The 23,111-nt window shown below is 37.1% G+C and overlaps 1 protein-coding gene across 3 annotated transcripts in view; it reads left to right on the top strand.

Moving 5' to 3' along the window:
• ACVR1C (activin A receptor type 1C) overlaps positions 1-23,111 on the top strand; it is a gene marked incomplete at its 3' end in the record, with an annotated part of 66,433 nt that overhangs the window by 37,320 nt on the left and 6,002 nt on the right. Inside the window, exons 3-5 of one of the 3 annotated variants that reach the window (XM_084242026.1) lie at positions 13,053-13,292; positions 18,299-18,529; positions 21,903-22,070. In XM_084242026.1, coding sequence (XP_084098152.1) covers positions 13,053-13,292; positions 18,299-18,529; positions 21,903-22,070 — 639 coding nt within the window. The remainder of the gene's footprint in view (positions 1-13,052; positions 13,293-18,298; positions 18,530-21,902; positions 22,071-23,111) is intronic. The other 2 variants (XM_084242027.1, XM_084242028.1) reach the window with 2 other exon arrangements.

The following is a 23,111-nucleotide window of genomic DNA, read 5'->3' as shown; positions in this document are numbered from 1 at the left end:
CAGAAGCAACAGTTGTTGGCAAGGGTTTGGAGAAAAAGGAACCCCCATTCACTATTAGTGGTATTGCAGACTAGTCCAGCCTCTACAGAAAACAATATGGAGGGTTCTCAAACATTAAACGTAGACTACCCTATGCTCCAGCAACTCCTCTCTCCTAAGTATCTATCCCAATAGTACAAAACCACTATATGTATCCCCATGTTCACTGCAGCACTATTTGCAATAGCCAAGCTATAGACCAGTGTCCAACAACAGTTGAATGGATATAGAAGATACGCACAATTGAATACTTCTCAGCTATTTAAAAAAAAAAAAAAGATGTGGGCCTCCCTGGTGGCACAAGGGGTTAAGCGCTGCACTATGAAGCATTCCACAGCCTCTGCAGCATGAATTCGATTGCCGGCTGGCCAGGGAGCAACCCATATGGTACAGCAGACCTCTCCTGTCTCACCTGCTGCTCCCCTCAGCAGTGTATTTCAATCACTCTACCTGTTCTGTTCCCTACTCTGTCTCTGGTGGATCCTCTCACCTCCCCCTGCATCTCCGGCCTGTACCCCAGTTCTTGTATGCATAAATATTTTTTTTAGATTTATCTAGCAGAGAACTTTAATTTTTTTATCTTTTTTATAACTTTTTAAATTTTTTTTATTTTTAAACAATATTTGCTTCCCCCCACCCCCTCAGATTGAGTCCCCATAGAATTTCCATCCCTAAGGCACCCATGCACCATCACCACAGTCCCCTGTGCTCCTCCCTCCCTCCCTTTGATCCCTTTCCCTCCTCCTCCCCTGTAGGATGTCTCTAATTTATAATTGTCTGTTTTTGCTTTATTGTGTTTTGTACTGTTATTATTTTTTTACACTGATGATAAATAAATAATCTTTAAAAAAATTTAAAAAAAAAGATGAAATCCTGCCATTTGCAACAACATGAATTTTGACATCGGAAGGGATTATGTTAAGCAAAATGAGTCGGAAGGGGAAAGACAAAGACAGGATGATCTCAGTCATATTGGACTATGAAAAACAAAGCAAATGAGCAGACCTAAACAAACCAAAACAAACTCCAGAAATCTGATTATAGAACTGAGACAACCAGAAAGGGAGGGTGAAGGGAGTGGCCTCAAAGGACTACGGGGGACTATTACTGATGTTTTACTAGTAGGTGTGGTGTAATTATTTGTATTTGTAGAGAAGAACCTATATCCATAAAACATATACTGTGTTCTAGTATATACTTCAATAAAGGGAATTCTAAAGGATTTAATTCAGGCAGAAAGAAAGCAATCCTAAAGTGTTTATATGCAAGAAAGAATGAAAAAAAAAGGAAAGTGATAAATATTTGACCAATTCTAAAGAACATTAATTTATAATAAAGTCTTGCTGAATTTTAAAAAAAGATAAAATGATTATTTAATATAAAAATGCATTATATATGTCAGGAGAAGGGCTAATGGAGTTAAAATTTTCTAAGGAACTTGTTTTGTCTAGGAGGAGGGTAAAGATACTGTTATGCTTTATGCTTTGTAATATGCCTATTTGTCACTTCTAAGTTACTTCTGAAAGCTCCTTTTTATGCCATTGTAGAACTGAGACTACCAGAAAGGAGGGTGAAGGGAGTGGCCTTCAAACCAGTTAGCATGAGAGATACTAACTGGTTCAGATGCACTGAACCATGAGGATGATGGTGGCATGACACACCACAGGAGGAGCAACAAGGGAACAGAAAGCAGCCTTACCAAAGACTTTATGGAGTCACCCTGCTAAGTTTGGGTACCCATCTTCAAATTTATTTTAAGTGAAAGAGAAAAGCAAACTTCTAGGTGACATTCTGTTAATTGTAGCTAACCCAATTCTAATTACTCTGACAGTACCAAAATAAGTCATCCAGGGCCTCCCTGGTGGCGCAAGGGGTTAAGATGCAACTTCTGGGGCTGTCCACAGCCACTGCAGCATGAGTTTGATTGCTGGCCAGCCAGGGAGCAACCCACATGGCACAGTATACCTCTCTTGTCTCTCCCACTGCTCCCCTCAGCAGTGTACTTAGGCCAGTCCGCCTGTTCTGTTCCCCACTCTGTCTGAACCCTCTCACCCCTCTGTCCTGTACCCCAGTTCTTGTATGCATAAGTAAATAAATCTTTAAAAAAAAACCAAGTCATCCAGACCTATACCTGACCCATAGACAGATATTATTTGATCTATACAATTTCTAGAAAAGAAAATAATTTCTTAATAATGTTAAAAATTAAGCAAACTGGTCCAAGCACTCTGGAAAGTTGTGTGGAGGCTCCTCAAATTTCTAAAAATGAAGCTACCAATTCCCCTCTTAGGAATCTACCTGAAGGACACAAAAACATTAATTCGATAGGAAATCTGCACTCCTATATTTACTGCAGCACTATTTACAGTAGCTAAGATATGGAAACAACCTAAATGTCCGAAACTAGATGACTGGATCAAGAAGATGTGGTATATATACACAATGCAATACTACACAGCAATCAAAAAAGATAAACTCATGCTATTCACAGCAACATGGATGGAGCTGGAAAGGATAATGCTCAGTGAAATAAGTCAGAAGGAAGAAGAAAAATATCAAATGGTTTCAGTTATCGGAGGAATATAGGGAAACCAAATAAGGGATCAGAAAAAAAAAAAAAGGACAACTAGCTGGCAACTATAAATCAGAGACATTCTTCGGAGATGGGGAGGAAGAGGGATTAAAACAGGGGTGGGAAGAGCACAAAAGATTATGGTGATGGTTCACAGGTGATTTGGTGGTGGGAATTTTATGGCAACTACATTTGAGAGGAGAAAGTAAAATGTCCAAAAATGAACAATGATGTAAAATACATATATAGAAATAAATAGGAAAAAATGGTTCTTAATTTTAAAGACCCAAAATCTGGCTTATCTTGAAAAATAGGAAGATTTGGCGACCTGGAGGCCACCCTCTTGTCAGTTGACTGAAGATGAAATTTCTGACTCTTCCTTATTAGGAAGTGCTTTTCCTAGTCATTGACTCATTCACTCATTCATTCATTCAATGTGTATTCAGGTTATATTCATTGGCCTAGAGTTCCCAGTAGCAATAGTTTATTATCTTCTTCTCTAGTAAGTTGGATTATCTGTTTAATATAATTGTTATGTCTGATGTTTCTCCTTTACTGTTTTTTCAATTTTTATTTTATAATTTTTTAAAAGATTTATTTAGTTATGCATACAAGAGCTGGAGTGTAGATCAGAGGTGCAGGAAGTGAGAGGATTCACCAGAGACAGAGTAGGGAGCAGAACAGGCAGATTGACTGAAATACTCTGCTGAGGGGTGCAGAGGGTGAGGCAGGAGAGGTTTGCCATGTGGGTTAGTTCCCTGGCCAGGGATCGAACTCGAACTCGGTGCTGCAGTGGCTGCTGAGAGCTTCATAGTGCTGAGACTTAACCCATTGCACCACCAAGGAGGCCCAGTATTTTTTTTTAAAGTCTTCTACTTTGCGAAGGAATTAAACTTTGCTGTTTGATTCTTTCATGACTGGATCATATTTTGGGTTGTAACAGAAATGATGTCATCAATGATGACATCAGGGACACGCTCAGAGAAATAGTGTGTGATATCAAATATCATCTAAAGTTCCCCAAGTAAATCCATCCAGGGCAAGGTCAGGAAACCTGAGTAAGAGAAGCTAGATATTTCTAGGGCTAATTTTGATAGGAATTGTTTGGTTCATGCATGCACTAATTACCACCCTTCATATGGAAATAGACTATTCAGCAAAATCATTCAACTTCCAGGCATCTTTGTTCCCATTTTGCTACCAAAGCATACAGTGCTTTCCAGGGTAAGCATTGTAATAATTTCTGATCTTTCCTTTCATGTTTCAATACATGATTTTAATAATGCAATTTTTTATAATTCAAATAATTGGTTTCAATAAAGATGCACAACATTAAAATTTGGGTCCTTTATGAACCTCAGAACAATTTCCTCCCTAGTCTGTTCTCAATTGTATAAAGATAAAAAGGAAAATTGATTATTTATGTCAGTTAGGGTAAATGAAGAATGCCTATTGATTAAGAACATGTCTAAATTAGACTTTAAATCAAACTGGAGGATTACATATGAAGGATGATAAACTGCCAAAACATTAGAATTGAATTTATCAAAAATAATAATCTTAAGCATGCTATAATTATAAAACTTGCAGACTCAGATGGTAAGTATTCTTTAGGGGCTTAAAAGTTTTGTTATCTTCATTCTCTTAACAAAAACTATTGTTTCCTAACTTTCTTGAGGTTTTCCTTTTAAACATAAATTCATCACTCTAGTCGGTGTAAGGTAATGGAGACATGCCGAGAAATTATTTCTCATGGGACCCCTTGTGGAATTGTTCTGACATCACATGAACAAATCCATTTATACCTCATTCTCTGAGGATTCGGTGAACAACTGACAGGTGTGCCAGACAGGGTTCCCCCCACCCATAAACAGAAAGGTACTATGATTTTTATATTTTGGAAAAGTGGTGTAAAAATATAAGCAAATCGCTTCTCGGCCTTTTGGCTAAGATCAAGTGTAAAAATATAAGCATAAAAAAGTCAAACCTGTACTCTGAAAGTTGAATATAGGAGGCACTTGTCTCAAGAAAAAAGTGCAATGATTTCTATTATGAAATATTACTCTGATAAATGTTATAGGAAATTGCAAACAAAATGTATAACCAATTCTAAATCACAAATTCTACGTTATATAAGCCATTACCTTCTCAGTCATGTAAATACCATTACCTGTTTAACTAAATATTTTGGGTTATCCTTTTTTGGTGATTATTATTTATAGTACAGTGAATTGGGTCAAAATATGACTATCTCACATTAAATTTGTCCAAGTGAACAAACCACTTTGTGTGACTGTATTAGCTGTGGGAGAATCTGCACTAGTATGAACTTTAGGACAGTATAGCATAACTTGTCCTTTGTCATCAATATTGTCATCTTCTCAGTACAAGATTCTACACTATGATTTGGGGAAAAAGATAGAACACATAGGCGCTACTTCTAGTGAACTTTTATTTTTCCCATATTTGGCTTCAGAAAAATCTAAAATATCCCTTGAGTCATTAGTAACTTCTTTTTAAGAAACTATAATCTTTGCTGAATGCCTAAAAATTAAGAAAAACTGTGAAAATGATTCAAATCCCCCTTCTGATATTGTTATTAATCTCACCTTTGCTTGAGTCAAATAGGCCTTAGGCCAAAGATTATATTCTTCAATATAGGATTTCTATTTTCCATAAACATAAAAATATTATTCTTACATTCAGATGCTAATAGACAAAAGAAGATCTGCAGTTTCTGCAAGTGTTCCTCATATACTTGCAGAAATTCAGCAGCACAGGGAGAACTGTACAGGAAATATTTTTATGTGTGATGCTCCTATCTGCTATACAGTCATGAAACCAGGCAAAATGAGACAATGCATGCAGTCAATGATAGATTGAGCTTAATGATAGATTGAGCACTTAACAATGGAATGGCCCATCAGCAGCTCACGATTTAATTAAAAAGCAGAAATAATTCTCACGTTAGTTTCTCTGTCAATATATTCAGTCCAATCTCTAGTTTAGAAAATATTTTACCCTTGGTTCAGTATCTGAAATTCATATTGATCAAAAGTGATTTCTTTGACATGATTATTCTTGCTCTGTGAAGAAGGGAAACCTATTTGCTGCTCTCTATAGGAGATGACATTGGAAAGATGTAACTGAATTAACTTCTTTTTTTTTTTTTTAATAGAGGCATGTTTTATTTATTTATTTGTTTGTTTGTTTGTTTACACATGCACTGGGTACAGTCAGAAGCGCGGGAGGGTGAGAGAATTCACCAGAGCCAGAGCAGGGAGCAGAGCAGGCAGAGGGACCGAAGTACACTGCTGAGGGGAGCAGCGGGCGGCAGGAGAGGTCTGCGCACCATGTGGGACCCTCCTCCGGTGGCCGGGGAGCAGCCGGGGATCGAACCGGCGCCGCAGAGGCTGCGGGCAGCTTCACAACCCAACACTCAACCGCTGCGCCACCGGGGAGGCCCTGAATTAACTTCTAAATAAATTATTCCTGATGACATTTCTAGGGATCACTGCAAAGAAACAGTAGACTAGGACAAGCTCTGGAGGTGAGGTACAGGGAATATTTGCAATCATTGAGCCCAGAATTAACTGCATTAGACATGTAAAACCAGTTGTGTGACTTGGATTCTGAAACCTTTTCTACTTCACAAGTGTGTAACTTCACACATGTAAGTGCAATTACATATTCTTTTATATTAGACTGATTCATCATGAATGTATTCTTCATGATGATTTTTTTAAATATATTAGGTTTTAAAGATTTATTATTTATTTATTTATTTATTTATTTATTTATTTATGCAAGCACTGGGTACAGTCAGAAGCGCGGGAGGGTGTGAGGATTCACCAGAGCCAGAGCGGGGAGCAGAGCAGGCAGAAGGACTGAAGTACACTGCTGAGGGGAGCAGCGGGCGGCAGGAGAGGTCTGCGCGCCAGGTGGGACCCTCCTCCGGTGGCCAGGGAGCAGCCGGGGATCGAACCGGCGCTGCAGAGGCTGCGGGCAGCTTCGCTACCCAGCGCTCAACCGCTGTGCCACCGGGGAGGCCCAGATAATGATCTTTTTTTAAACAACCAACACCAACTTCTCACATTTTGGGGAGGCTGGAAGTCTGAGGTCAGAATGCCAGTATGGTTGGATCCTGGAGAATGCATTCTTCCTGATTTGCTTGTGACCTTCTCTCTGTGTCCTCATCTGATTGTGTCTTCCATACAGTGATCAATTCACAACAATCTTGCTCTGATTGTTGTGCCATTCCATGGAAACTGCTCTCTGAGGTCACCAAAAACATCCTTGTTACAGATCCAGTGGACATGTCCCATATGGCTGCTGAACACTTATCTCCTTATCTGACTTCTGACTTCCAGAAATTCTCTCCTGGCTTCCATGACACCTCATCTTCTGGTTGTAGTGTGTGTGTGGGGGGGGAGTGGTGAGTGAATCCCTCTTACTGTTCAGGTTCTTCTAGGCTTTTGTATGCATGGGGAAAACCTAGTAAAAGTAATTAACTCCATGATGGTTTTTTTCTTATTTTCCATCTCCCTTGCTCTTATGTAAAATGTTCTCTATATTTTTATTAGCAAAGTTGCTTGGAATTGTTTCCTAAATGGTAAAGTACCCCTGAGTAGATTTTAAATTCCAGAAGGATGTGGACTGTACCCCACTTCTCTGGCATCCCTGCTTACAGAGTTGTTCTCAATGTAATGTTAAACAAACCAAACTATTTGGATCCAGTCTTTGAACCAATTCAGAAAAAAAACAAAATACCAATTAGAAGTGTTATTTTCACTACCATCAAGCAAGTGTTTGAAACTATGCTACCTACATTTAAGGATGCTATAAAATGGCAGGTTAAAGGAGGTTCAGCATGATTTGGGATATCTCTCTTTGCTTAGCCTGTTATTCTGTTTTTTACAAAAGAAATTATTCCTATGGAGCTAATTAAAGAAATAGCTTTGAATATATTACAGGTAAATTATTCTCTCTTTTTTTTGAATCACATATTATTTCAACATTTTCCCCCAGAAACCTATGAACTAAACAGCCACCTTTAGTTGTAGTCATAGGCCTGTGTAGGGTAGGTGGATGGACAGAACATCACTACGATCATTCAAGTAACCTTGTAGCATTTCTTCCACTTGCCAACACAGAAACAGACCCATCAGAAAATATCTCAAACAACACTGTCTGTCTCGTTGGTTTATTACCTGAGAGCAATTCAAGACCACCAGCTGGAGAAAGAAATGCTTTCCTTTTTTGAAGAGTGGAGAGGCAGTTGAAGACTTGATATTTATACATTAATGGAGTCAATCTTGCAAAAAATCTTGAAAAAAACCTTTCATAAAATGAAAAGTAGTGATTTTAATTCTAAGTTAGTCTGTGGCTTCTCCAGGGGTATTTGAACTCTCAATTTCTGTATCTACTTGCTACAGCAACTTTGGGGAAGGAACCATTAACCTTGAAAAGCTTTACAAAAAGGAAATATCAGTTCATTAATTTGAAGGTTATATAAGTCTCATAAACATTAACATTTTTTGATATTTGTAGTAAAGATCAGCACGGGACGCTGAGGCATCTAAACTAGTTTTGACCCAAGAATGGCGACCATTGACTTTCACCACCACCAGTTGCACTCAGGCCTCTAGGGAAAGTTGCAAAATTCACAATTTTTCAAACTTCCCTCCCTCCTTCCTTTCTGGTTTTTTTTTTTTTTTTTTTTGGTCTTGCTTAACTTCTTCTAGTCTTTTGCCTTTCACATGACTCTCCAGAATCCTCCACTTCATTTGGACATTATTCCTTTCTCCCTGCCTTATTAATATGTCCTTTCCCTGTGTTGTTGTGGCTTTATGTATTGCAGAGCTTATGCAGGGGAGATATTTGTGAATGGGTCCTCACCCCTCTGGCCTAGTATTTTTTAAAAAACATTTTTGAATGTAGTACTTTTTTCTTACATCATTGTTAATTTTTGGACAATATATGATTTCTCCCCTCAGATATGGTCACTGTATTTTTGTCTCTTTTTCCCCCCATTTTCTTTCTTTAATTTGCTAGGGAGTGAAAGTGAAATAGCTTCAATCAGCAGTGAACTACTCACCCCCCAGACCTCAATTTTGGAATTAACACATCCCCACATGGAGTTGCTCATTCCATAGAGAATGAATCTCAGTTGGCACAGATAATCTGAAAAATGGAAAATGGTCAAATAATGTGTCTCCTGTGATCAAGAAAATAAAACATGCTAGAAAAAATGATAGCTTATCAGAGGTAACTTATTAAAATGTATTCTTAATGGCACTACTATCTCCTACCATGATTCAATGGGTATAGACCACAGTTTTTCTTCATTTATCTCCTGTAGATATTACAATCAACATTTGGCTTAGAAGATGATAGTTATATAAATGTTTGCTTTAAAAATTGCACAGTGTTTCATGAGCTCTTTATGGATAGTGTTGCTGGCCCTTTCTAGCTGAGTCATCTTTTCTTACTGAATTGTATCAGTAAATTTGTTTACAAAATTAGAAACAGTGCCCATCTATAATAAACATCCCTGAGAGTGGTAGCCATCATTAGAACAGTGCACTTTATGGAAATTATTATATTTTCAGGGTTGCTGACCTTTGGCCTCTTCATCAGTTGCCACAGTGATGATTAGAGCTCTGCTTAATAGGGCTTTACTAAAATGAGGACAGTCAGTAAGCTTTCCACTGTAATGTTTGTATTGATAGTTGCTATGAACCTATAGCAAAAGAAAGTTAGCCATGTGAATGTATCTGATAGTAGAATATTATTTTTAAAAACTTGCTTAAGTAGATGTTTATGTAAGTTGCAAGTTATTTTGTGGCTTTCTTAGAATTTGTAGAATACCATTGTGAAGACATAAAAAATCTAGATGCAACTTGAAATGTAGATTTGAATGCCCATTATGAAATGGAGAATAAAACCCTTTTATAATAACACAATTTGAAAGTAGCAAGTAGCATAGTTAATGACTTCTAAGGCAAAATCAAGTCAGAGAACTTTTTTTAGCACTTAGCACTCAAGACCAAGCTCTCCTCATATGCATCTGTATAACTTTCAGGGGAATCCTGAAACATAGGAGAAAGAAGTTTGGATATATGTCAAAATTCACTAGGTAAAATAGAAGAGCATGGGTTATGTTTGTTTCCAAAGTTCACCCAGCAGTTTTAAATCCTTTTATTCATTAGTAATAAACTATTTTTAGAATTAGAGTGAAACTTCTATGAACACATTTTTGAGGAATTGGATTCTTTTTCCTTTAGAATTACACACACACACACACACATTTAATTATAGCCAGATCTTCTGGTTGCATATTGTAAATAAAATATAAATCCATTTATTATAATAAGCTCTCTAGGATTTTCGTTACAAAGAAGAAGGTCTGAGATGTAGCTTCATTCACAAGATCCATTGTCAGTGTCATCTGTTTAGACACTAAGGGATAGATGTTATGCTCCTGCTTTCCATGAATTTTCTTTAACCTCTCTCTCTGGTCTCAGCGGAGTCAGCTGGATGGGGGGCAGTTTACCTATAGACAATAGTCACATATCAAGGAAGTGGCAGCCCTCTATTAGAATCAAGGTTGTGTCCTTCCAAGTTCTCCTGAAAGTTTGAGAATCTGAGATTGCAGAAATAAATTCCCATATTCTATCAAATACTCTCCAAGTTCTATTAAAAACAAAAATCAATGCTGTTGATGGTAGCACTTGGATAAAATAAATTTGATGCTGAGGCTGTCTTTAGTGAATGAAAAGAAAATGAATTATGTGCTCATTCAAATGTCAATATAACTTCTTTGAAAAACACAGGAAATATCTGTCATAGACTTTTTCATGTACCACTATTTTCTCTAAATTAAAAAGAAAGATTTCTTAAGAGCAAGGTGAACTTTTAAAAAATTGGCTATGTGTGCTTCAAAATTAAGACTCACACTTCAATTACATCCTTAACTTAATCGGTTTCAATTACCATATATATTTTTCTAAAACTAAAAACCTTGTATCTAATTGACTAAGAACAAAGTTAGTAGAAACTTAATGATTCTGCCATTCAAAAGCTATCTCATGATCATTTGCCATTGTAAACACCTGGGATAGAGTTGGGAGAAAGCAGCAAAGCTTCACATGAAGCCAGTGTTCTTTAAATAATAAACAAATGTGTGATATGCCAGGTGATAAGTTCTCAAAATTAAAATAAAATGGGAGAAGTGTAGAGAGAGTGAGCAGGGAATGAGAAGGAAGTATCATCTTAGATATGGTTGTCAGCCAAGACCATCTCCTGCCTGGGTCACTACATCAGGCTTCTTTGCTGCTGTTCTTGCAGCCCCGGTATCTATTCACACAGTGCACTCACTCTTAGAATAAAAGTAACATCTGCCTGCTTAAAATCCTGAGACAGCTTCTATTTAGAATAAAACTCCAGTCCTTCTGTTAGCCTTCAAAACCCCACACTATGCTCCTCTTCTTTATCTCTCTGCCCCATTTCCTTCTATCTTTCTCTTCTTTTATTGCATTACTGACACAGGCTATTCTTGAATAGGCTAAGCAGGCCACCACCTCAGGGTCCTTTACAGTTGCTTTTCTTCTGCCAGGAACATGCTTCCCTGAATTCTGTTGTTGCTCCCAGACATTATCTAAAGTAGCATCCTGCCATCACTCTATATACTTCCTTGAATTCATTTTTCTTCAAAGCATTTATCCTCTCTTGCTTTCCTATTGCATATCCATCTTTTGAGTGGGTGCATAAAAACATAAGCACCACTGGAAAAATTGAACCACTACAATGCAAAAGAATGAAACTGGGTGACTGCCTTACACCATACACAAAAACCAATTCAGAATGGATAAAAGATTTAATATAAGACTTGAAACCATAAAATATATAGAAGAAAACATAGGCAAAACACCTCAGAAACATCTTTGAGGACTCATCTCCAGGAGCAAAGAAAATAAAGGAAAAGATAAACAGCTGGGATTACAGCAAACTAAAATGCTTCTGTACAGCAAAAGAGACAATAACTAAAATGAAGAGACACACTACAGGTTGGGAGAAAATATTTGCACTCCATTCAATTGGTAAAAAACTGGTTTCAAAGGTCTACAAAGGGCTCACACAACTCAACAAAAACAATCAATGCAGTCAAAAAATGGGCAGAAAAGCTAAAAAGACATTTCTCCAAAGAGGAAATGCAAATGGCCAACAGGTATATGAAAAAAGCTCAACATCACTTATAATCAGGGAAATGCAAATCAAAACCACAATAAGCTGCAGGTGAGAATGACCAATATAAAAAAAAAAAATGGCAACAACAAATGGCTGGTGAGGATGTTGAGAAAAAGGAACTCCTTTAACTGCTTGTGGGAATGCAAACTGATCCAACAATGGAAAACTGTATGGCGGAACATCAAATTACTAAAAATGGAGCTACCGCGTATGACCCCCCCCCCAATGACCCTACTAGTGTTCTACCCAAATGACACAAAAACATAAATTCAAATGGAAACCTGCACTCTTCTATTTATTGCAGCACTATTTATATTAGCTAAGCTATGGAAACAACCTAAAAGCCCAAAAACAGATGACTGGATCAAGAAGATGTAGTACATATACACAATGGAATATTACACAGCAATAAAAATGATAAACTCATGCTATTTGCAGCAACATGAATGGAGCTGGAAGGGATAATACTCAGTGAAATAGGTCAGAAGGAAAAAGAAAAATATCTGATGGTACTTATAGGAGAAATATAGGGAAACTGAACAAAGGGTCAGAAAATAAAAGGACAAAACTAGAGGGAAAATTATAAATCCAAGACATACAGTGGGGCAGGGGGAGGGAGAGAGGTCAAAACAGGGGAGAGAAGAGCGTTAAGGGACTATGGTGACAGTTTACAGATGATGTGGTAGTGGGAGATTTATGGGGATTACAACTAAAGGGAGAAATCATAATATTCTATAAAAATGAACAATGATGTAAGAAAAAAAGGAACATGCACACCATGAGAGCAAGGGTTTGGGCTCTCTCACATCAATATATGTCCAACACCTGGGATAGTAGTAACACGTTGCAGGAGCTCAATCATTCCTGGTATGAATTAAAGGTATTCTAAGGATTGGCTGCTAAAATGTGGGGAGATAATAGCAATATTTCAAATGTTGTGGAGGTCTGAAAAAAGATCCCATGTGCTAGTGCTTTCTATGTTCTCAATCCTGTCTCCCATTGGCAAAACCATTCCCAGATGCAACTCCCTTTCCCTGTCTCTGCTTATCCCATAGAGTCTTTACGAACTCTCATAAGTGCACGCTGTGTAGTTACATCATAGATGTGAAACTTGGGGGACTGCATTTCTAATTTTTAAAGTATTTTAAATGAGCTGATTTATGGTCATGTTCTTTCTTTCTTTTAACTAAAGCTTCACCAAATGCCCCAAAACTTGGACCCATGGAGCTGACTGTGGTTATTACTGTGCCAGTGTGCCTGCTGTCCATAGCTGCAGTGCTGACAATATGGGCATGCCAGGGCCGACAGTGCACATACAGAAAGAAAAAGAGACAGAATGTGGAGGAACCCCTCTCTGAATGCAATCTGGTAAATGCTGGGAAATCACTAAAAGATCTGATTTACGATGTGACTGCCTCTGGATCTGGCTCTGGTATGTGTCCACTGTCCATTTTTTCAATAGAAAATTTTTATTTTAAAATACATAAAAACAAATTTTAATAAATGGGGTCGAGATATTATGAATGTCATCATTTAAAATGCCTGGTATGGTACATGGCAAAGTTTAGCATAGAAACTTCTTTTAGGATCTGATGAAGAGAAAAAACTGTCCTAGCCTAAGGAATTCAGTGTTCTCAATTTCTTTTGTGCCTTTAGGTGTTCAGATCCTCTTTTCCACATTCCTTCAGAATTTATTTCAGAAGCAAGAAAGATTTTTTTCTCCTCTCCCTTTTCCTCCATAGTAGTTAGTAGTGATCATTGTATTCTCTCTTTTAAAAAAAAAAAAAAAAAGATTTATTTATTTATTTATTTATTTATACAAGCACTGGGCACAGTCAGAAGCACGGGAGGGTGAGAGGATTCACCAGAGCCAGAGCAGGGAGCAGAACAGGCAGAAGGACCGAAGTACACTGCTGAGGGGAGCAGCGGGTGGCAGGAGAGGTCTGTGCGCCATGCGGGACCCTCCTCAGGTGGCCGGGGAGCAGCTGGGGATCGAACTGGCACTACAGAGGCTGCGGGCAGCTTCCTAACCCAGCGCTCAACCGCTGCGCCACCGGGGAGTCCCAGATCATTGTATTCTCCTGATAATGGCTTATGGTCACAGAAGAGTTACTGTATTTAAGGAGTTGAGTTCTGGGGAAAAGACCTTTTTACCAAATCTTAGAGCAGCTTTGCTTGTGGTGATGAAGGCCTTTGGAATCTGTAGGCAGCTCCCGGGATGTGTGTGAAAAGTTAACAGGGAGATGACCTGAAATTAAATCCAAACTATGTTCTTACAGCATAGACATGAGAGATTAAAGAGAGTAGCACAGCACTGCTGTGCTTGCTTTGTTGCTAAGGTTATATGATGACTCTCTTCGTCTTTAAGAGAACTCTAGAACTCCCGGTGAAGCAATTAAATAGCAATTAAAAAGGCCTAAATGAGCTTTTCTCATAGCACAAGGCATCTGAGGGTTTGGGGGGGTTCTCACCAGAACACAATATCATACACCAGACACACCAGACACAATATCCCTTGTGATAACAAACTCCTTAAAGTCCCCTGTTCTCATTATATTTCCAGAAATCCTGTCAGCACAGTGTTTAGAGTAGTGCAAACTCAGGTAAACCTGCATGATCCACTTCAGAAATACACTCTGGACTGGGAAGATCTTTGAGGATGATTACCCCAAATAAAATTTGAGGAACTCCCCTCCCCCTAACCTCCAAGAACATCCTGGTAAACACAACTTACAGGGGCAGATGACAGAGTGGTGACAGAATCTAGATAAGCATCCATATTTAACATGAAGCAGATTTGGGCTCCCCAGTATTCATCAGAAAAGAGAAGCCCAATTATGCCACCAGAGAATATTTGCTGCTTTTAAGGCAAGATCACCTGCCCCCTCACTGACTAAAGTTTAAATGTTTAATCCCATTACTGCTTAAATTAAGTGACATGTTTTCAATGGCAGAATGTTGGACAGAATATTTCCGAAGGGCAAAGTTTATGAACTGACATCCAAATTCAATTATTGGATGGGAAGCCAGCACCCTCTATTTAAAAGTAACTCTTGTTTGGATTCAGCATTTTTTCCTTTCTTTGCATATTACTTTTGGGGGCCCACTGAGACCCCAAAAGTACCGGCAACATACTAGGCACACAGTAAGAATTTACTGTAACTTTAATTTGTGCCAAGTTCCTTGAAACCTTAATAATTTCTTTATATTTTCTGGTGATTAGATAACCATTATTTAGTTCCCACACAGAATTTTTACTTTAGCTGAAGAGGTTAGGGAGAGATATGTATTTGGAGCTACTCCTCAAATATAACTAGGGTGACTAACGTTTTCCTTTCCAATAAGAGTAATAAAGATTTTTAAAACCAGGGACTGGATATTTAGTGTAAGTAAACAATCATGGGGCAGGGCATAAAATAAAAAAATTAAGTAACTTGTTTGGTGTTTTTGTGTATCTTAAACCTAAATCTGGACTTATTGATGGCTAGATTCTCTCCTCTTTAGATTATTCTAAGATCTTTCTTAAAAAGAAAGCCCTAAATGTACCAGGCATGGATGATTTCATTAAGAACCAATATGAAAGAGTTTTAGTTACTTCACCCAAAGCCAACTACAAATGCTTGGCAGTGATCACTGGCTAAAGGTAACTGATGTCTGCACCACCCTTGATAATCAGAGAGAATGGGTCTATTGGCAGTGACGCTTGTCACAAAAGCTCTCACCCACAGGAAAGAAAGCAGGCTGATCTGTTACCCCTCTGCTACTCTTAATTGGCCAGCACTTTCAATGGAGAAGCAGCTTTGTCAGATGTTGAAAAACAACAATTGTGAGGCTTATTCCTGCCTAGGTCAAGGACAAACTTCAAAGTGACATAATGCCTGCAAGAGAAGAAAATGAACTGATATTTCACTGGACTATCCCTGAGAATAGATTCTGTCTCAGGTGGTTTCTAAGAGACAGGGTAGGTCGCTGCTTTCCTCTTGTGTTATAACACTTCTGACAAATGGTGACATTGCTGAAAGGTGCCTTTCCATAAGACTGGCATCAGGTTCTACATCCCTTGATAAAAATGAAGAAAATAAACCTAGAGGGGAAGGCAAAGCCCATATAGCCTCAATGAAGTCTCTTAACTGTGTAACGCAAGAATTACTGAGATTTTGAGTTATGCTTTAACAGATATTGAAGCATCTTTCATTGAGTTGACTGCCTGGACTTAATTGCTGTGCTGAATACTTTAGGTGATGTTATCTTTGTCCCTGGTCTGCTGCATTGATCTTGTGTTTGATCAATTAGCAATTTGAAAACGTTGGCTTAGCTAGTTCTCTAGCAAATTGTTGTTGGCAGCAGTAGGTGCAGTAATGTTTTTGTGAGTGTGTGTGCAAAATAGGGGAGGTAGAAGAAAGATGGAGATTGCAATTTGGTCTAATAGCTGTTAGTACAACTTTTATTGTATGTAGGAAAATTGTCTGCAGCCTACAAAAACAGCTTTTATAGTTTGCTGCTGGAAGTCTTCCCAAGAGAAGACTACAGTCAATCCATTGAGTGGGGAGAAAGAAAGAGTGTGAAGACCAGAAATTTAGTTGCAGGTTTGCCTCCCACTAGCAGTATATTCTTGGGCAAGTCTCTCATCTCTGAGGTGATAAAGTTGAATCAGATGATCTCAGACCTTTCTGGTATAGGGCTATGTGACTAATTGTCAAGACATGTAACAGCATACTTATAGTCTGTGCTTATTTCACCATAGTGGGTGGTTCTCATGAAGGTGAGAACATCTGAATAAACCGTAGCTCATTTCAGAACAGAGGCCAAAGTATGCCAAGTTCACAAGACTGTTGCTATGAGGTTATTACCAGCCATTTCAGTACAATGACAGTAACTTGACTTTCCAGGATAAATCTATATTGTATCCTCTTTAATCTTTCCCTCTAATTATAAGAATAATAAATGCCCTTTGTGGAAATTAAGAAAATGTATAAAGTTAGAACAGTTCTGGTTCTGGTTCCACTAAATAGCGTAACAATCAAAGCACTTAGTATATATTTGTTTTAACCTTTTTCCTGTAAATATTTTTGAATAGCTATATACAATTAAATGTTATTTTCATTCACATTATAGCAAAAGTATTTTCCCATATCATTATGAAATACCTCCTCATAAGAAGCATCATCATTATTGGCTTCCAAGTAACCCTTTTGAGACATAATATTACAGACTAAATATTATTGAAGCATGTAGTATCCCAGATACTGCGGTCAGTGCTTAACATGCTTATTAAATCTCATATTAGCCTTATAACATATCATGTAATATCAGTATCTCCAGTTCTTCAGACAAGGAAGCTGAGGCTCAAAGGTCAATAATTTTCCCCTTACTACCAAGTGGCATGACTGAAATGTGAATTGAGTCTTTCTTATCTGTGCTTTTGGCACTAGAGTTGACAGTTTTTCTTTTATCTGACACTTGATTATTTTTCCTATAAATAATAAATTGATAAATACTTAGAAAAACTTTTCTATACATTGCATTAAATCGTTCGGGTAGAATTTTAGAGATAGAATTATTCAGAGACTCTAAACATTTTACATACATCAAGGATTTTTTTCTGTTTGGGGTCTTTATTTGTCAAAATCCATTAGGATTCTCTTGGCTCACAAAAATGGCAGAATTCGCTTTAAAAACTTTAACATGTGATGAAATTTGATGCCCGAGGTGGTGGCAATAATAGCTATTTTTTATTATTGACAATGATGCTGTTTGCTTTGTAATGTTGACTTATTAATCACTGACAGCAACCTATTAGATGGTATTTTAAAAACAATTTTTTGAGGTAACAATAGTTTGTAACATCATAAATGTCTTAGGAGAATAGGTTCAGACCTCAGAATGTTTTGTTGAAGTATTTAATTCTACAAAAAATATCTATTGGATATATTTTTAACTGTACCTTGTCTTTAATGTAACATGATTACTTGTTCATTGAGTGATTCTTTACCAATTGAGTGATTTTACCAATTCTTTACCAATGAAATTCTTTACCAATTTTAATTCATTTTAAAAATGTCACAAAGGATTCCTCCATTTACCCAGTTGTTCTAGGAACCATACATTTTATTTTAGAAGCTAACACTGTATGTATATTTAACTCTTGTGTATTTAGTAACCTGACTGACTTTGATGGGAAAATCAGGAGGATTTGCAACAATTCTGGAAAATCAGATATCTACAGCAGCAGGCTATGTTCAAGAAGTTTTTATTTGTGAAAATGAGAAGAGACATTCACATAAATCATACAGTAATAATAACGGTTATCTACTCAATAGTGGTAAAAACCATTAAAGTCCTTAAATGTTTGCTTTTTGTGTGAAAATAGTGGTGATCATGAACATTCTTATCTGGCACTTGTTAGTTAATTATAAACTGCATTCTTTCTTTACATAGGTCTCCCTCTTTTGGTTCAAAGAACCATTGCAAGGACGATTGTACTTCAGGAAGTAGTGGGGAAAGGTAGATTTGGTGAGGTATGGCATGGGAGATGGTGTGGAGAAGATGTGGCTGTGAAAATATTCTCCTCCAGAGATGAAAGATCTTGGTTTCGAGAGGCAGAAATCTATCAGACGGTCATGCTGAGACATGAAAACATCCTTGGTTTCATTGCTGCTGACAACAAAGGTATTTTCTTTTTTTTTTTTTTTAAGATTTATTTATTTATGCATACAAGAGCTGGGGTACAGACCAGAGATGTGGGAGGTGAGAGGATTCACCAGAGACAGGGTGGGGAACAGAACAGGCAGACTGAGTGAAATACACTGCTGAGGGGAGCAGTGAGTGAGACAGGAGAGGTCTGCTGTGCCATGTAGGTTGCTCCCTGGCCAGCCGGGGATCCAACTTGTGCTGCAGAGGCCTCGGATTGCTTCATAGTGAAGTGCTTAACCTCTTGCGCTACCAGGGAGGCCCCAACAAAGGTATTTTCAATCTTACTCGGGTCAGGAAGTAAAAATGTTGTATCTGTTATCAGAGGAAAATACATAATCTTTTGTTTTAATAAAATATGCATTAAAGTCTAACTTCTCTATTGAATAAAGAAAATGCTTTCCTCTTCTGCACAGATAAAGGTGCACAATAAAGCAGGGCAAATGAATGACAGGAAATCACAATGATTACATTGTCATGGCTAGAATGGGGTGTCTAGGGCAAATGAATGTCGTTAGGAGTTTTGAATAGCAGCTGTTATCCAATCAGGACAGAAATATTTCATTCGTACGGAGATACAATGGATGCTAGGACTATATTTTCCATCTATATAAGAGGCCTCAATTTCAGGACTCAAGTTTTCTTTGAACATACATTATTAGAAGAGTGGCAAGCAAGACAATTTCAGTGAACTTTTCTATCAATGTACTTTGAGTATGCGCTTTTATATTTGAAGTTTAACATTAAGAACCCCAAACAGTTGCTTCCTTAGTTTTATGGAGCAAGCCAGAGCATCAACTTTCTGCTTTTTAAATCAGTATTCATAAAATATTACATATATGCCCATGTAATCAGGAGCTGGTTGAAAATTTTGTGAATTACCTATGCTCTCTTTCTTCTTTATACTCACTGAGTATGCAGTATAACACAGTTATACTTATTTAACTGTGCCTTTGTTCCATTAACAAAAAGAATAGGAAACAAAAGTGAAAAAAACTTGATCTAGTCCATTTGTTTTTGAATCAGTAATACTCATGATAAACTTTGGTTGGTAGAGGCTGTAAACTCTATCTAAAATAAAGTTATCTGTTGATATTAGAGACCTACCGTAACCTATGGAATCAAAAACCTATGGTTACTTTTATTTAACAAAAGCTTGATTATGAAAGTATTCATTATTAATTGGATGGCAAAAGAGAGGTTTGGCATAATTATAATTTTTTTTTTATAGAGGCATGCTTTATTTATTTGTTTGCTGGTTTGTTTGTTTGTTTTGTTTATACATGCACTGGGTAGTCAGAAGCGCGGGAGGGTGAGAGAATTCACCAGAGCCAGAGCGGGAGGCAGAGCAGGCAGAAGGACCGAAGTACACTGCTGAGGGGAGCAGCGGGCGGCAGGAGAGGTCTGCGCGCCATGTGGGACCCTCCTCCGGTGGCCGGGGAACAGCTGGGGATTGAACCGGCGCTGCAGAGGCTGCGGGCAGCTTCGCAACCCAGCGCTCAACCGCTGTGCCACCGGGGAGGCCCATAATTATAAATTTTTTTTTAGCATTCTTTTTTTTTTAAAAAAGATTTATTTATTTATTTATTTATTTATTCATTCATTCATTTATTTATTTATTTATTTATTCAAGCACTGGGTACAGTCAGAAGCACGGGAGGGTGAGAGAATTCACCAGAGCCAGAGTGGGGAGCAGAGCAGGCAGACTGAAGTACACTGCTGAGGGGAGCAGCGGGTGGCAGGAGAGGTCTGCACACCATGTGGGACCCTTGCCCGGGTGGCCGGGGATCAAACCAGCGCTGCAGAGGCTGAGGGCAGCTTCGCAACCCAGCGCTCACCGCTGCGCCACCGGGGAGGCCTATTATTATAATTTTTGCACATAAATATGGTTGCTAATATTTTGTCTTTTCTGATTTACTAGGGAGAAACTAAGTCAGTCAGTATAAAATTAAAAAAAATTCTTTCTAAATACTTAATCACATATACCTTGAAAATATGTCCAGAGAATTGAAAATAAGACCTTTCTTATTAAACGGTTAAGAATTTTTTATTTTCCTTCCTAAGACTGAATTAACTACTTGGTTAGATTAATCAGCAATGTTGTTAAATAAGCAATTACTGTAGTTATATGGATCATCTTAATGGGGTTAATGTAATTATATTTATTGGATTATAAGAAATATGCAAAAGACAGATCATCCTTGAATTCCTTTTCAATTTAACTGTCCTACCTCTATCAATGACTTTTCAGTGGCTTTGTACTTAGTTACAAATGACCTCTTCACATCACCTTCACCTTCATGTAGTTTTACATCTTTTACAATATTTAATTTCACTTTTTAGTCTACTGCAAAAACATCTAAGTTAGAAGACAAAGAAAACCACTTGTGCTAAACAGGGAGAGAATTGTAAGGGTTAGTTTTACAGGTGATCAGTTTATCAAGTTACGTTGATTTTTGCACTCCTAAGACATTGGAACACTACTGGATAAAAATTTGGAAATTTGGATTTGAAAATTAAATATTTAGGTAACAAGGAGCTCTTATACATAAAGCACATGGTAGAAAAAGTCCTAAGGAAATGTTTGTAATAGCTTCCTTCTCTGAGCATCAGAACTGCTCAGGACTGCCCAGGCTATTGTAGATGTTATATTTCAAAAGTTAAAGCTACCGCTGGGAACTCTAACACCTAGAGAAGTTTCAGACTAATTTCTCTTCCGCTAAAAGTCTTTTATAACACTTAGCTTAGCTTTTTTGTTAAATGAGGTAAATTATTTAAAAACGTCTAGTAATTGTATTTGGCACTTAATATAAACTTTTGGGGAAAACCATTTACTTCATATTTTGAAAGGTAAATAATATGAACAGTCTTAGAATGTTAGCACTTTTATGTTAGTAATAATCCTTTGTGTAAATTTGTTCTATTTCTTTTTTTTATTGGTACACTCTTCCTTAAAAGCTCAGGGTAATTTATAATACAACACTCAGCCTTAATGCATTTCTCAGTAATTTCTCCTGTAATGTGGCTATTACCAGCTTGTATTGATAAAAAGGGAGAATGGAAGGAGTTATTCAGCTGTTAGAATCACTGCCTCACAGCTTCCTATAGTTGGGTACCTATAAAAGGTTCTAATATAGCAACATCTTTGGAATTCATTAGAATTTTTACTTTATTAAACTCAGTATTAAAACTGAATAAACATTAAGTATGAAGACTGAGTACTAAACAGTATGATCACTGATGGAATTAATTTTGTCAACAATATAGATTATACTTTACACACTGACATTTGTTAGTTTTTCGTTTCTTTCGCAACATATATTTACAACACAAAATTATTTTTTCCTGTTAGATAATGGAACTTGGACACAACTTTGGCTTGTCTCTGAATATCATGAACAGGGGTCCTTATATGACTATTTGAATAGAAACATAGTGACAGTGGCTGGGATGATCAAATTGGCACTTTCCATAGCCAGTGGTCTGGCCCATCTTCATATGGAAATTGTTGGCACGCAAGGTATGTGTTTTCTTTGTACTATTTTTCTCTTGGCATATGAGAATAGAAATTGTAAATTGTATTTTAGTGCTAATTTTATAAGGCTGTATGTGTTGTAACAGTAGGGTAAAACTCATTACTATATACTCATCATTTTGTATGTTCTCTGTAACATTTATTCTTACTGGTTCAATCTTTGTCATTTAGCATTTATACCAAGGAGATCTTGTCTTTGTATCAAATATATATTCAAAGAATATACATACTTTAAATGTTTACTTTTGAGAATGAAAATTATTGGAAATGGTAACTGGTAATGTAATCTCAAAAAATATTTATATGCCATGCACTTGAAGGTTAAACAATACCTACTGTCTTTTTCTATTTATTCAGTTAATAGAGAACTGGCTTGAGAAAGCCTTTAGTCGAAGGATATCAGTATTTCTCAAACTTGGAATTTTAAACTTTTAAAAATTATTAAGGATCTCAAAGTTTTCTCCATTTGTGGGTTATATCCATTAATGTTTATCACATTAAAAATTAAAATTGAGACATTAGAAAATACTTATTAATTTACTGAAAATAATTATCCAATAAAATATTAATGTTAATAACAGTTTTAAAATTTTACATTATTTTTTGATAATGCAAAACCAATCCAGTGAAAATAACGGCTTTATTTTAGTTTTTGTAAATCTTTTTAATATCTGGCTTAATGTGTGAATTTTCAAACCTGTTCCTCCTTCAGTCTGTTCTGGTATTTTATTTTGTTGAAGTATGTGAAGAGAGGTAACATCATGCGATGTGTAGCTGAAAAAGGGGATTTTTGGACCACGCCTGAGAACTGCTGGTCTAGAGTAGTAATAGTATGAAAGTTGTTTTGTAAGAGAATGTTTGCTATGTTCTCATATGGACTTAGGATTGCTAAATATTTCCCCCCTTGTTCAACAAACATTTATAACTACCAAATCTCATCTAGTGTTCCAAGTGTAGAAGGCATGTTGATAAGTAAGGCAGTCATTGCTCACATGCAGCTTACAGTCTAGAGAAGATAGCCAGATA

This window comes from Talpa europaea, assembly GCF_964194135.1.
Source record: "Talpa europaea genome assembly, chromosome: 1".
Classification (NCBI taxonomy): domain Eukaryota; kingdom Metazoa; phylum Chordata; class Mammalia; order Eulipotyphla; family Talpidae; genus Talpa; species Talpa europaea.
This window is presented reverse-complemented; position numbering and strand designations above follow the sequence as displayed.